Source organism: Macadamia integrifolia, chromosome 3, assembly GCF_013358625.1.
Source record: "Macadamia integrifolia cultivar HAES 741 chromosome 3, SCU_Mint_v3, whole genome shotgun sequence".
NCBI lineage: Eukaryota > Viridiplantae > Streptophyta > Magnoliopsida > Proteales > Proteaceae > Macadamia > Macadamia integrifolia.
In genome coordinates, this window is record NC_056559.1 from 15683656 (window position 1) to 15699344 (window position 15689).

At 37.5% G+C, this 15689-nt stretch overlaps 2 protein-coding genes across 5 annotated transcripts in view; one reads left to right on the top strand and one right to left on the bottom strand.

Moving 5' to 3' along the window:
• The first annotated feature begins 5408 nt into the window (after positions 1 to 5408).
• LOC122073964 (DNA-(apurinic or apyrimidinic site) endonuclease 2) overlaps positions 5409 to 15689 on the top strand; it is a 90358-nt gene continuing 80077 nt past the window's right edge. For all 4 annotated transcript variants that reach the window (XR_006138931.1, XM_042638708.1, XM_042638710.1 and 1 more), the window contains exons 1-2: positions 5409 to 5836; positions 6052 to 6163. Coding sequence is in view for 3 of the 4 variants with exons in the window: in XM_042638708.1 (XP_042494642.1) it covers positions 5729 to 5836; positions 6052 to 6163 (220 nt within the window). In the remaining variant the exon portion in view is untranslated. The remainder of the gene's footprint in view (positions 5837 to 6051; positions 6164 to 15689) is intronic.
• On the bottom strand, positions 11187 to 12809 carry LOC122073966. Its single transcript, XM_042638713.1, has 2 exons — positions 11740 to 12809; positions 11187 to 11337 (listed from the first exon to the last, which is right to left on the bottom strand). The coding sequence occupies exons 1-2, from the start codon at positions 12560 to 12562 to the stop codon at positions 11213 to 11215; spliced, it is 948 nt and encodes a 315-aa protein (XP_042494647.1). The 5' UTR covers positions 12563 to 12809; the 3' UTR covers positions 11187 to 11212.

Genomic DNA, 15689 nt, shown 5'->3' on the forward strand with positions numbered 1-15689 from the left:
TGAAAGATGGTGGTAGTGTTGGGGTGTTAAGATAATCTCTAGTGTTTTAATAGGAATTAGAATACCAGAGTAATCAAAGGAGAAGGAGAGAGAGGGTATAAAAAAAAAAAATTAAGATAATCTCTAGTGTTTCAATAGGAAGGGAATTGCTAACGGAATCAAAGGAGAATACACTTCCTTGTTTGTTGGGATTCTTATTTTCTTATTTATTCATGGAAATCTTGAAAATATTAGAAAATTTAACTAACCGTTTAACTATTCTCTTAAAAGACAAGACGTGTCAAGGACTCAAGAATAGCATAAGTGAATTGGGAGTCCAGTTCACTTACATTAAGACCCACTAGACTCAGATGGGGTTTCCATCTATAATGAGGACTAGGGCAATCATTTGGCTTCCCTATGCTTGCTTGCTTGTTTGCTTGCCTTTTTTTTTTGGGGAGGGGAGGGGAGGGGAGGGGAGAGGGGGGAGAAGAACACTACCCGCTTGCATGATACAGATTAGTACAAAAAAGGGTCCACACATACCTAGTCTTAGATTGGTGAAGCTTGACACTAATATCCTTAGTAGAGTTGTCACTATGGGAACGGGGAAAAGTTTGGACCTACGGACAAGACAATTCACAAGGATCTAGATCTCAAAAATTGACAAAGGGTTGCCACTCATACATAATATTAGCCCATAATCAACTCTGAATTGATCAGACTAAGGGTTGGGCTTGTGTCAGGTTATAATTGTAGGAATGTAGTAAGACACCTCAATCCACCCAATTGAGATAGATTTGAAACAATGGGTAAACTATGGCATCGTTTGACAACATTCCTAAATATACTTTTATGCATTTTCCTGTTACTAGAAAAGGAGAAACAAAGTAAAAAGCTTTTGATAATCTTGTTTCGTTCCACCCCTTTTTATAAACATAAATAGGAATTTATGAAAATTTATGTTACAAGACACAGCTGTGATGAAACAAGTTATACTTGTTTCATGGTTTTTATAAATAAGTGAAGGCAATAAATTGTGGATTTGTGCCCGATAAAAAAGCCTAAAAGTAAGAAGCGTGACTCTTCACAAACTCAAAAGTAATGGATTTCCATATTTTATTATTATTATCATAAAAGAAGAACCCATTACATATAAAAGAGTACTATTCTCTCCCCTATCCAAGTTACATAAGGTCTGTAAATATAACATAGGAACGTTAGAATCCCTACATTTATACAGGAACTTAATATGCCCAAAAGTCTTATAAAGGTCCCAAAATGAACCAATACTATAGAGAGGCCAGCAACAGTTAGAGGTTCGAAATAAGCTGAAGTAATGCCTAGGAAGGGAACCAAACTTCAAAGATAGTCCAACCCTTTGCATTCGCCATCTTCAAACCATGCAAAATTCCTTCAATTTCTATTTCCTCTAAGGAAGAAAATAGAGAAGGTTGCTGGGCAAGAAGCTCAAAACTACCCTGCAAGAGAACACCACATATCCAAAAAGAGCTTGGTCTCAAACAATTAGTAAACCCAAGAAATACGAATATATTAAAAGGCAAAATGGGTAGAGAGAAATCCTTACTCAAGACAATCTCTGAATTATCTGTGATAGAGGAAGAAAGATTGGAGAAGTAATGAGATTTTTTAAAATCAAAAGTGAGGAACAAGTTATCAAACAACAATGTGTGCATAAATTGATCAAAGAAACAAGTTTATCAAACACCCAAAAATCTGTTTTTGGGAACAGAAACATGAAAATTCTTTTCCGCCATTTATGGACTTTGTCAAAAGGTGCTTATGTAAATAATAGGCCATATAAACTTAGAATGAAAAAGAAAGAAAAAGAACTCACCCCAATCCAACCACGCTACAAAGCGAGCAAAACATAAATCCTAGACTTTATTTTTTTTATTTGAAAGACATCAAGCCTAGACTAATGTTAGAACACGCTGAAAATTACAGAAACACCACTAGACATAGCATATATGCAAATAAAACATAGAAGACTGACTGATCCTAAATACATGTTAAACATGAGGAGCATGATATTCAAGGAAATAACATGGCAAGAATCAAAATAAAACCTAGGATATTCGTGCACATAATATAATATCAAAATACCCCTAGGATGACCTGGAGGAAGAGAAAAGATGAAAAATGAAAGGGGAGGAACCTTAAAAAAAAAAAAAAAAAACATCAAAGAACAATTAAACATGATGAAAATCATTCATAAAACATCATGGAACAAAGTTTTATAAAATCATCAACGATAAAATCAAAGCTTGAAAACGAAGAACACAAATTCTGAATGTGCCAAGTTCATAGATCAATGAGAATAAAAATAGTAACCAAAAGTCGAAAAAATACAAAAAAGGATAAATGACAACTTGGGGTACCCAACTTTTGCAGAAAATATACCTAACATTTGGAATTTCATATTTTAGGTACCTCACATTTCATTATTGGTACGTTTGAGGTACTCACGTTTTAATAATTGAAAATTCTGTTATTCCTAGTTCTATTTCTTCTATAATTCTCCACATCGCATGTTCTTTTGAGATTGATAAATGGTGGTGTCACTTATCAAAAATGGGTCTCTCACTACTAAGATTGCAGCTCGTTTTCTTCAAAATAAGGTATTAACAAAATTTCATGGGTATTATAGTAGGTGTTTATGCTTGTTTCCTTGCTCTCATTGGTGTCGGTTTATTTGGAAACAAAAAATCCACCCCAAGTTTAAGTTGTTCTTTTGGAGACTGGCTCATGAGGGGATTCCTACAAAAGACTTTCTGCATAAATGGATGGAGCTAGATTCTGTATGTGATCTATGTCTCAATGATCAGGAGAACATTCGGCATGTTTTCCTCAACTATGAATTCTCAAGAAGAATTTGGGCTGCGGGGACCCTTGGGTTTGTGTAGTGAGTATTTGAATTTCTCTTCTTTTTCAAAATTAATAATGTATTTTTTTCCACTTTTATAAGAACATGTTGGATGAGCTGAACCAATTTTTCAATGTTTTCATTATTACTTGTTATTTTCTTTGGATGCATAGAAATATGGTGACCTTTGGTTCATCTAAGCCTAATCCTATTCTTATAATGAATCAGGTCCAATATTGGCTTAACAATGGAACTCGCATAAGACCATCTCATGCCCAAACGGTTGTTGACCCAAAGCAATCTTCAGAACCAATTCCCTCATTAGTTAAAATTATTCATTTTTTTCATAAATGTGTGCTAATTGTTTTCACTGTATCCTCTCAAATCAAAATATATCAGGATGGGTAACTGTTGTGTTCTCCCATAATAAATGCTTAGTTCTTTTTGCCAATTATGTGATGACATGAGAGGATTTTGAAGCAGCGGTGCAGGACTACTCTATGGGTTAGAGGCCGTGTCCAAGCAAGGATGGAACTTACAAGAAATTTGGACTGATGTGCAGGGTGTCGATAAACTTGTGGAACCTAAGAATTTTTTGATGTGGCCATGGACCACTTTTGCTCTACGTATGGAACTAAATGATTTTTTGTTTAAATCTAATTTTTTTGTAAAGGATGTAAATGACCACCCCATTAGTATAGTTAGGGATGTGGCCCTCAATGTTTTAACCATTAAATCCTTAATTATAAACAGTAATATTATGATCAATGATGTAGAAACTTTGTAATTTCATTTTTGTTTTATTATAATAATAAAAAAAAATTTCTTATTTTCTTATGATTGCAACTTTACCCCTAGCTTCCTTGTTTTCTTTCTCATCCTCTTCCCTCTTCTCCATGTTGTGTCGCCGTCGGGAGGGCAATGGTCGGAAGGGAGTGTGCTATACAGTAAGGGGGTTTAGGGTTTTAGAGTGGTGGTTGGTAGTTGGTGTGATAGCAATATTAAGAGATCATATGGGATTTGGGTGTGTGGGTGAAAGGGTTGCAACAGAGGCTAGGAACTGGGATGGTGGGGAAAGGGGTTGTAGCAGCAACAACAGGGGCTAGGGACATGTATGGTTGATCGTCTCAGAAAGAAAAGCATTTCTTAATTCTATTTCAGCCTTCATCAGCACTACTTCTCCTTTCAAGGAGAAATTAAAGTAGTGGTTGAGAGAATTTCTTGTAGTTTCCTTTCTAGTCTCCTAAACACAAACTAAAGGTTGACTTCTTATCCTCCCTTGTCCCAAATTTCTTTTATAAATTAAAATTAAGTAGTTCGATCTTTTTCTTTGCAACTTTCCTCTCCTGGGGCATGGGGAACCTCATGAACTATAAATAATGGGTCTCACTTTACTTCGGGATGTATTGGTTTCATCATTGCTTGGTTTGCTTCAGATGACAAAATGAGTTGTTCACCCTTTTTACCTCTTTATGGATTTTAATTTATTTTAAGGGTAAAGGATGGGCACACTAGTGTTGTGCCCAACGATGTGTTTACATCTCTCCTTCCCCTTAGACCTACCCCTTCCATCCCAATCCCCCATTGTTTGAACTGTTAACTCTAAAAAAGTTAGTAGCGTGCTTAACCTCCACTTTTGTTGTAAATAGAAATAATGATTATAAATTATACCAAACACCTCTATTTATGCAGAGTAAGTTTTTCATGCACAGTCATATGAAAAGGGAGAGGGTTATGATGTATCAAATAAGAGGGGTTTAAGCCATTTCAGCCCTATATTGTCCCATCCCACTGTTGGTGCTCAAGCATGCATGGTGTAAAATATAGCTGTGCACAATTTAGTTGGTTCCAATATGACTTTCTCGTGGTTCTGATTCAAACTGACGATCTTTTACAATTTTTCTAACCAAATAAAAATTCCATGTGGTATAAACAATGTCCATATAAGCTAGATTTGGTTTGATTTCTATTTCTATTTCTATTTCAATTTTTATTTCATGGGATAACTAACAAATAGATTTTTGATTAAGAAATTGAAATTATTTTGATTGCAATATCTCAAGAATAAGAAATTCATTTGGCACTTCGATTTAAGGTTGTCAAAAGTTCAGCCGATTGGTTGGACCGATTCAAACAACCGGTTCAATTCAAATCGAATCAAACTTTATCAGTTTGATTTTATATTGGGATTTTGTAGAATCAGAAGAAACCAAACTGGATTAACCAAATGCACAGACCAAAACTAAAAATTGGACCAAACCCGATAAAAAACCGAGAGACCGGACCTATAGCAAACTGATAAGAAACCGAAAACCCGATAAAAACAAGATTTTCTCATTAATATTTCCTACATATACATGTAAACCTGAAACCAGTACGGATCTAACCCAAAAGTAGTCCGATTACAAATCGATAAGAAAAAATCATAAAAAACCTGACCAAACCTAATCAAAATTGGTCCAGACCGGCCAATTGACACCCTTAGTTCGATTCTCTATAACTCTTTCCCAATTAAAAATCCGCAAAACGACCGGCACGTCCCTTGATCCCTTCTGCAGTCTCACTCTGTTTTGCTCTGCAGCCTCCAACACTCGGCTTCTGCTAAAATGGGGAAGGACAGGAGGTGCAATCGTAGCTTCGGGTCCATCCATCTGGAAGAAAAGGTATACTGTCAGTTTTGAACATTGAATGCCGATGGTTGCTGAGAATGCTGTGGGGAGATGAACAAATGGAGATTTTTGGGTCATGGATTTGGGAATGAACTCTGGACCTTAAAGGAACAGATGAGAGGAGGAATGGAGAGAAGAGAAGGATTTCTCCCATGTTCTTAGATCAATTTCCTCATGGAGTGAAAAAAGATAGATGAAGATTGTGACGTACAACGTGAACGGCCTAAGGCCGCGCATCTGTCAATTCGGCTCTCTTCTAAAACTACTCAACTCACTTGAAGCTGACATAATCTGCTTTCAGGTGCACTGATTTGTACTATCACAACCTTGAATTGGATTTCCTTATTTTCCTTGATTTTTTTTAACCTAATAATTTTCTGGGTCGTTACCAACCTTTTTAATTTATATTTTATAGGTGTAAATTTATGCAGTAGAGGTTCCATGTATCTTCTTTGAGTTTTTTTTCATGAATTCATCGTCTTTCCCTTTATTTATTCTTCCTCGTTGTGGCAATAGGAAACAAAAGTAGCTAGACAGGACATGACAACAGATTTGATTACCGCCGAGGGATATGAATCATTTTTTTCTTGCACCCGTACTTCCGACAAGGGACGCGTAGGCTATTCCGGTAAGATGTTCGGTTCATTGCCTCAACCAAAATTTCGTATGTTTATTCTCGTTTTACTCCCATTCCCATTCAAATGTAGCCATAGTTATTAAGGCGGAGAGGCGAGGGAGGCGTTTGAGGGTCTTTCGGAGTGCCTTTGCAATAAGGCAGCTATAAGGCGTTACCTTATTGACCAAAGCGTACATGTGTAATTTTTTTATAAAACCATTCTATTTTACTCAATTTCTAGTTGAATCCTATTAAATAAGTAGTAGCAAACAGAATTACAAATTGAAATCAAAATAGGGCAGATTAAGAACAAAATGCAATTCAACAACTGTCCAACTGATGACCTACTTAATGGCAATCTAACAGAATGTAGTAATAAACTAATATATAGCTGCATATAAGAGGCTATAAGCATATTGAAATATTGAATTAATTAATTAAAAACAGAACCACTGCCCACAGGAATAACAGAAGAAAATGAAGAAGAAAGAAGGAAAAAAAAAAAAAAAAGGTATCGTATGCAGAAGTTGCAGAACAGAAGAAGAATGAAGATCAGAATAAGAAAGAGAAATAAGGGAGAAGAAAAAAGAAGGGAAAAAAAAAAAAAGGGTACAGAACTCAATAGTTCATCCGCTCAGTGAAGAATAGAAGAAAATGAAGAAGAAAGAAGGAAAAAAAAAATCAGGTATCGCATACTAAGAAGTTGCAGAACAGAAACAGAAAAAAGCGAGAAGAAAGAAGAAGAAAAAAAAAAAAAAAAAAAAAAAAAAACACTCACTGTAGCTGTATGAACAAGAAAAAAGATGAGGAAAAAAACCAAAAACTTACCTGTAGAGTGGGTACGACTATTCGTCGGAGTAAGCGCACCATGGCTAGAGAAGAAAGACTGAAAGATGAAGCCGGAGCAAAATGGTCGTCTGGTTCTTCTTCTCAAAACCCTTACTCAAAATCCAATTCCAAACCCTTTGTGAATCGTGTTTCACTATTTTGGTTTTTTTGGTGGAGTAACTTTAGTGATTAGAAGTTGATCCCATGCATCTCAAGTGTTAACAAGACCATACACCAACCAATAAAAAATCGATATTTGGAATCTACTTAAAGTAATTTTAAAAAAATAGTAAATTATAAAATGGTTATAAGCCGTCCGCCTTATGTTTAAGGCGTCATAGGCAACTAAGGCATCGCCTTATAGCACCTTATCTCATAAGGCGGCCCGCCTTACGTGATACACTTAATGTGGACTACTGCCTTACGGCTTTTGGACCGCCTCAACACCTAGGCATCGCCTCACTAGCGCCTTGATAGCTATGATCATATCTACCAGTTCCATATGGTGGTGAAGGAGGTGGCGGTGGTGTATGACGTGGTGGTGGATCCTATGGAACGATGTTGGAAGAATCCCCATATTGAATGGGACTCTTTCCTTTATCTGCTACCACCAAACGATTAATAGAAACTTGCATGGATTCCATCATTGTCATAATAGCTTCAATTTTTGCATCATGTTCTCCTTTATAGGAGTTCAGCTGTTGAACAACTTCACTATTGGCTACCATGGTGGAGATGGGCAAGATTACACTAAATATGATGAAAAAATAGTAAATACGAAAGGTTTAAACAGCAATTGCAGGTTTGGTAAATAGCTCCTTTTTTTTTTTTGGCAGGTGTGGCAGAATTACAATTATTGGAAGTGCACTTTACAACTCAAAGGATGTCACGTGTGGGTGCAAGGGTATTCTTGGAAGTGATAAAAATAGGACAAAAAGGGATAATGGAGGAAGGGAGGAGTATTTTTGGAAGTTCACAAAAATTTAAAGAAAGAAGAATTAAAGGAGATCGTGGGTTTAGGTTTACCGACAGAGGAATCCTTCTCCTTGTTGGAGAGGGAACCAGAGGAAATCGATGGAGAAGAAGGCAGGAGCTTCGAGTCCACTTCAAACCAAGTAATTTTCCTCATTTCTCTGTTTCCTTTCTCTCTTTGACTTCCTGCTCCTTCTTCTTCTCTGATTTCTGTTTCTCTTCTGTTCTTCTTCTTCTGTCTTCTATCTTTTTCTCTTCTCGACTTTCCTTCTTCTTCCTCATCTTTTTTTTTTTTTTTTTTTTTGCTTGTCAGACAAAGAAAGAGGAGGCGGGTTTTTTTTTTTTTTTCACTGCTTGGAAACCCTACAGAAGGGTTGACTAAGAAAGAGGTCGATGGGTTCGGCGCTCTCTATCGACTCTCTCTTCTTCTCTTTCTGCTGCCTTTTTTTTTTTTGCTTCTCCTTTGTCTTCTCTTTCTTCTTCTCCCTTATGCTTTTCTTTCTTTTTCTTTTTTTTTTTTCATTCTGTTCGTTCTCTTCTTCTCGCCTTCCTGCTTCTCTTTTTTTTTTTTTTCACTTTCACAATCTGGAACCCTAGAAGAAGGGTTTTAATCGAAGGGGTTGGGAGAAAAAAAGGGGGTTGAGACAGAGGGATTGACTCTGTCTTTGGTTCTCTGGACAGAATTCGATTTTCTTTTTCTTTTTAATTTCTCAGTCACTATACGAATGGAACAAAGAATGGGAACGGAGAAGAGCAAGATAGAAGGAAGAAGGGGTATGGGGACCCTTCGGCTCTGATACCAAATTGATGGAGTAACCTTAGGGAAGAGAGGAAAAATCGCATAAAGAGGGGGAAGGGATCACAGCAACGCACAAATTCACTAATCTAAATTCTATTTGATTAAATTCACTCTAAAAATCAAACATTGAGTTATGCAAGTATAAAAAAAGAAAATAAAAGACTCCTACTTAGACTCCAAAACTGAAATTGACTTCTACTTAGACTCCAAACAGAAACCTACTTCCCTACCTCCTACGTATTCTACTCAAAAGACAAATAAAAAACATAATGTAAAACTAACTATTACCAGCCCTTGTTGGACCAAAAACCTGGGCTGGACCGGTTCTTCTTAGCCCTTAGCTTCCACAGCCGGTCCTGCTGGTCCAACCAGGTAAGTGCAACTGTATCTACATCACCTCTAGTTACTAAAATTAAAAATAGAAACTAGGAAATACGAAATTAGAAACTAAATAACCCCATCTAAAAAGGAAACTATTGAAAAGGAAACAAATCAGTGAATCCCGTATGCAGCCTTAGAACCCCTAATTTAGGTCCATAAAAGTGGTCTATTATACTCAAAACACATGGGTTCAAAGGCCCAACATGTATGGAACCCAACTCTCGGCTTATTTCTAATAAAACAAGCCTATTTTGGTGATAAATCTGCATCACCATCCCATCTCAATCATTCTTTCTTTTTTTTATTCTTTCATCATCTTCTTCATCCAACAACAAGTATTGTTCTTCAAGTTTTCTTTGACTTTCTTCAAGTCCTCTAGAAGATTGGATGTCACACGTTTTTTGGCTTAAGTAATTCATCCATCTAATCGAACACAAATTTTAACCACGCATTCAAGAACCATATTTTGGAGATCGATTCAAATTTGGGCCCTTTCTGATAGCTTGATCTTGAGATATTTACAAAATAGAATTCTGCCCTTCCCTTCTCATGATCTGGGAAAGGTTATTGTTTTGTGTTCAAATAGTTACTATTTTGCTTCCGTTTGTTGATTCAAGTTAACTTTTTTAAAGTCAAATATTGTATGCACTTTATTACCCTAATTTTGGGCTGAAAATTACTGTTTTTTCCGTCACAGTTATTGTTTTATTTTGCTTCCATAGTTGTTGTGTTATTTCACTCATAGTCTTCATTATTTGCATCTAAATTATCCTTTGAGCAGAGATCCTTGTCAATTGGCTACTATTTTGATTCTTTCAAATATAGTACTACATTAGATATGGTCGAAATTTCAAACCATGTTTGAGGGTGGATCGACCAAGGCCAGATCTTTTCCACCTGAACTCTGATCAACAAGGCCTTGTTCCAGCCTCCAAGGGGAACTTTCGAACCAAACTTGGTGACCATCTGAGCCCTCTAGCTACTGTTCCTGAAGATCACCCCTAGTTTCCTAATTGGGAACCTCTTCTCAGATCTCCTAAACCTAAGATCAGGTTACAAAACCCTTTGGAGGTTTGATCAGCACCACAAGAGGTGCATTCAATCAAAAGAAAAGCTGGACCCCCCCCCACCTCAGATCTCCTAAACCTAAGATCATCTTTTGTAGGATCCTATCTGCGTTGGGTAGTTCCTACCTGGCATCACCACCACCACCACCACCACCACCACCGCCACCATCTCCACCACAACAACCACCACCACCACCATCTCCCATAGAAATATAGAGAATCTATTTGCAGAAATTGAACTACCAGATGGATTTTTTATTTTTGAAATATTTCAGATTGATGCAACCAAAACAATTTGAATTTCTTAACCAAAAATCTATTATTTTACTATTTCATGAAATCACTCCAAATTGAAATAAAATTCAAAACAAATCAGGCCTTCCAACAACAAAGAAAAGCTGCCCATGAACCTCTCTAGACATGGGCACCCATCTAGGAAACCAGCTGCCCAAAAGAAAAGCTGGACCCCCCCCAGTCCAGTTTTCAGAGTTATGCTTCAAACAGGTTAGTGGCCCTCCAACAACAAAGGAAGAAGCAGGACACTGTTATAACCAACTGAATAAAAAAATGAAAGACAGCTAACTTCTATATGATGTCCACAGTTGTATTCATCAATAAATATTTAATTCTTTGTCTATCAAATGAAACTAATATAAGGTACAAAAACATTTAATTTCTCAAATTATGTTAAAAAACTTCAGATCATTTGTTTTTACAAGAACATGATTGCAGAATAAATTGAAGCCGAAGTGCCAGAAAATAACAACATACATTCTATAACAAACTAAACCATGCAATGATGCTGATCAAACTTATTCAAATCAACAGCTTACCTGTCTACTTTTCAAATAAAAATAGCCATAGAAACCAATAAAATATTTCTCCACCTTCCAAGCCCATGAAAGATAATTGACTAATATATGGAAATTAAAATAATTTCCTCATTCTTAGCAGTAACCACAAGATGAAAAGGAACTGAAATTTCATTAGAAATTTCAGGGAGATCTTAATCATCTAATGAAAGAATAATATCCCACAAAAAAATGAATGTAGTTGAATAAAAATTTCAAGGGAATGTATACTGACCAATAAACCGGTGACAGGCAAAGTTGGTTCCAGTAGCATCCTGGCAAGGGTCTCTGGTGGACAGGAGTAGGAAATCAGCAAGAAAGCACCATTGTTGAAGAATCAAGGCAAACTTAGCTAAGAAAGAATTTGATAGCAGATACGTATTTGTTTAAGGTAGTTCTGCATGAATATTCTTCCGAGTCCAATTTGTTTAAGGTATCTATCTACCGAGTCCAATTTGTTTAGGGTATCTATCTATCTATCAATCAGAAAAATCCAAAGCCAAATACCATGTATTAAAGCCAAATCATCACCAGGGAAAGAATTCAAACATTAAAAGAAAAAAAAAAAAAAAAAAAAAAAATAAACCGAAAACCTAGGAAATAAAAAGCTGCAACCAAGAACGCACGCAAGAATACACACACTCACGTACACAGAAGAAGATAATCAGCAAAAGGAAAATGATCATATACCAAAGAAGTAAGAATTCCGAAATCCAGTCACGGAACCAACTGCCCAAGTTCTCAAATCTTTCTTCAACTCTTCTCTCGAAAGCCCAGCTCGAAACCTCAAGCAAAGTCTCAGCAAGAAAGACTCGACGATAACCACACCAGCCAGGTAGCCTAACACGCATTCTCCTCCGGCAAGACCTTGGTGAATATCTTCACTAACGAGTGGGAAAAGCATCCTCAAATCTTCCCAAACATCACGGTTCCGTTCCAGTCGATCAGTCATCCAGACCCGAATCAAATCTTTGAAACACGGAAGCAGAGCCACCAGAGCATCTTCTTCATCAGAACCCTTGCTACAACAAATGCTAATATAGCTAACAATTCCTTCGATCAGGCCCTCGATTTCTCTCGTCAGTTTCTTCTCCCCCTTGGAAGACAACTTTTTCTCCGGCAAATTAACGACGGATTGGAACAATTCGAATAGAACTGGAGCAAGTACAGCGATACTCTTAAAGCCTTTACACGAAGCTGAACAAGCGGCAAGCAGCTGGAACAGATCCTTTGCCATCAAAACTCGACTCTGGGGATCATGACCCACTAAATCACCAGCACGAAAGCTGACTGCAGAGTAAAACCAGATGATCTCGAGAGGTGGATCAACCCTAGCTTGCAGTAGACGGAAGAACATTGAACTAAAACCAGAAAAATCGGAGATGCCTCTCCGGCATTGGTCTAGGAACCGTTCTATTGATTCTTTTAACATGATTTCGTAATTCTCGCCTACTATAAGCCCAAAATCCGGCGATTTTGCCCCGTTTGAGGATTCGACGACAGCTACATCCATCGCTAGCACTAGAAAAAGAGAACTACAAAAATGATTCAGTAGGTCGAAAGCTTCAGATAAAGATAGAAAATTCGACGTTCCAGAGGGTAGAACCGTAGAAGAGAACTAGGAAACAACGCGCGCGCAGGGCCCAACTTAATCTGTTTGAATGGGAATATGGTGGAGGCGCGGTGTTTCTAGGGTTTTAGGATTTCTTTTTTCTACTCTTCTTTCCTTTTTCTTTTCCTGGTTACCAAACATAGGCCAAAATGATTTTTTTTTAATTTTTTTTTTTATGAATAATAAATAAATTAACAAGAAAAAGGAAACTGGAGACCCAGAGGGAAGAGGGAGAAAGAAGAGACACAGGGCCATAAAAGGCCGGGGGGAGAGGGAAATACTCACCTGAAGCACCTATCACAATGGTGGAAGAGACACCCTAAGAGACAACAGTGAGCCTATTCCTTGGGGAATCTTTTACAGGGCGAAGAGGGAGGGAAGCAAGTTTAGAACTAACATCAAAAAATACTAATTTTTCAAATCATATCTAGAGATCTAGAGTTGGGAGACCACCTTCTTAGATTCAGTTCCATCCAAATGTGGTTGATTGAAACGTAAAAGGCAAGCTTACTAGCAATATGTCACACCTCGCTCGCATAAGACTGAGTCGATGACCGAGTTAATACCGGTTAACTCACAAACCTGTCAGGATCAGCAATGCAGTAATTGCAATACAGCATACATCTACTAAACTAAGACAATACTTGTATTTTCAGCGGAAGACCTATTCATAATAATACCTGTAATTGTTTCCCAAATATTTGATACCCAAATTGAGTTATAAAAGTTACATACATTTGGACCCGAAGACATGATATATACAAAAATATAACAATTTAAGCATCAAGTAACAAAAGGGAGTACATCAAAAAAAAAATAAAAAAGAATCACTCAAGAGTTACAGCAATCATGCAGCACAATCCTCGCACATGCAATCGGTACCATGCTCGAACTCGTCAAGGACCCACCATTCCTCAGATGAAAACTCCATGGTGGGACCCGCTCTTAATCACCAGGCAGGTAACCTACAAAATCACCTAAAAAGGGTTGTGCACATGGGATGAGCTCATTAGTCCAGTAAGTGGAAAGAAAGACCACACAATCAGTCACAACACAAATGCGCCTATATGTAATTCATTTTAACTCTATTAGTCTAACAACATTACTAAGTCATATGTTTTGTGCTACTTACAACCACAGTGTGCGTATGCCCTGGGTACGAGCCGCGAACCCCATCCCGCGATACTCCTATAGGATTGTCAGAGAAGGCCCATCGTTGGTACCAGAATTTAAAATGCAAGTCGACTCCCGGTAAATTTAAATTACAGAAAGTAAATGGGTGACTCAACCATTAATAAAAGCAGTACGATCGGCCCTCTAAATATATCACCGGGGTTACCGATTGTCCTAGCGATCAGCTGTGTGTGCTTCTAACCACTGCAGGAGTTTGACAACTACAACCCGATGCTTCTCCCCAATGATCCCCCAACACGTAAACCCTTGTTGGGAAGAATGTAACACAAGGGTAAATCACATCCTAGCCACATGCCTCTACATGAGCATAGTATGATTACACAATGGCACCACATCCCATACCACGAGCTACCATGCACTCGTTTTCAAGCCGACTACGGCATCTAAAATTTAGTATGCATATCATGTCCAAATGAGATTCTTCCATCACATACATCAAGACAAAATGAATATTCAATCATAACACAACGCATAACATATTATGTAAATGCACACTCAAATGCGTGATATAGCATACGTGATGTCTAGTCTACAAACAAGTGACATGATGACATGGCTAAACTAACATATGTTAAATGATGCATAACATTCTGAAACTAAATCAGAGTCCACTCCCCACTTACTTGTATATGTACACGGTGCTTATACCCGGTACGAAAAAGATCTGATGTGTGGGTACGTGTATATTGAGTGTAACATATCATAAACATAATGGTTTATCATTTCACTATATTGGAGTCAAAATCATCATGTTTGAATACTAAAATCGGGTTTATAATCATAAATGGGGGTTACCCATCAAATTTGGATCAATTCTGGGAATTCTAGAAAGACAAGTGGACTAGAGCCAAAGACCGGTGGGCTATGTAGCCCATCGGTTACTCCAGAGCCTAAAAACTGAGTTCTGAAAACTCAAGTGGGTTAAAAATCAGAAGATCGATGGGCTATGCAGCCCATCGATTTTAGCCCACCGGTTACTCCAGAGCCTAGAATCTAAGTTCTGGGAACTTAGGTGGGCTAAAACTAGAAGACAGGTGGGGTAAAAATACCCCCCAGTCTTTGAACGAATTTTTTCTAACATCATTCCCGACTTTCCTCTGACTTGGAGAACTTGTTTGGGGATGATCTGGCGACTCAAATCACTTGTCTAAGGTTCAATCACGTACCCTTAACCTAGATCTAAGATCAAATCAAAAGAAAAGGAAGATTCTTACCTCTTTTTCAAGAACACCAATGAAACCCAAAATTTCACTTCTTTTGCTCAAGAACCTTCAAATACTCTAGATCTTCACCAATACTCCTTTTAAATCCTTCAAAATCATTATACTCACCTTCCATTAGATCTAGGTTAAGGGTATGTGATTATCGAAGTAGGATTAGCAAGATCCAAGTGAGTTCTTTCCCAAAAATCAAGAAGAGGATTTAAGGATGGGGTTTTCCTAAGAATCCTTGGAATGTGTGCAATACATACCCCAAATCAAAGACCTCTGTGAGATGATCATAAATTCGGGCTCAAAATACCAAGACCCAGCTCCGGTGAAGCTCTATGGTCAACTTCCCCTTCTTCTTTTTTTTTTTCTTCTTCCTCTTTTCCTTTCTTCTTCTTTCTCTCTCTTCTTTACTCTCCCACCGACCAACTAACGTTAATGAGGGAAAAGACAATTAATGTCTCCCCCTTTTATACATGGGCCCCCAAAATATCTTCTAAATCTCATGTAGGCTATCTCAGGTGGGCTATCTCAGGTGGGTATATCTCAGGTGGGCTAAATCTCAGGTGAGTATATCTTAGGTGGGTACATCTGAGGTGGGTATATCTCAGGTAGGTACATCTCAG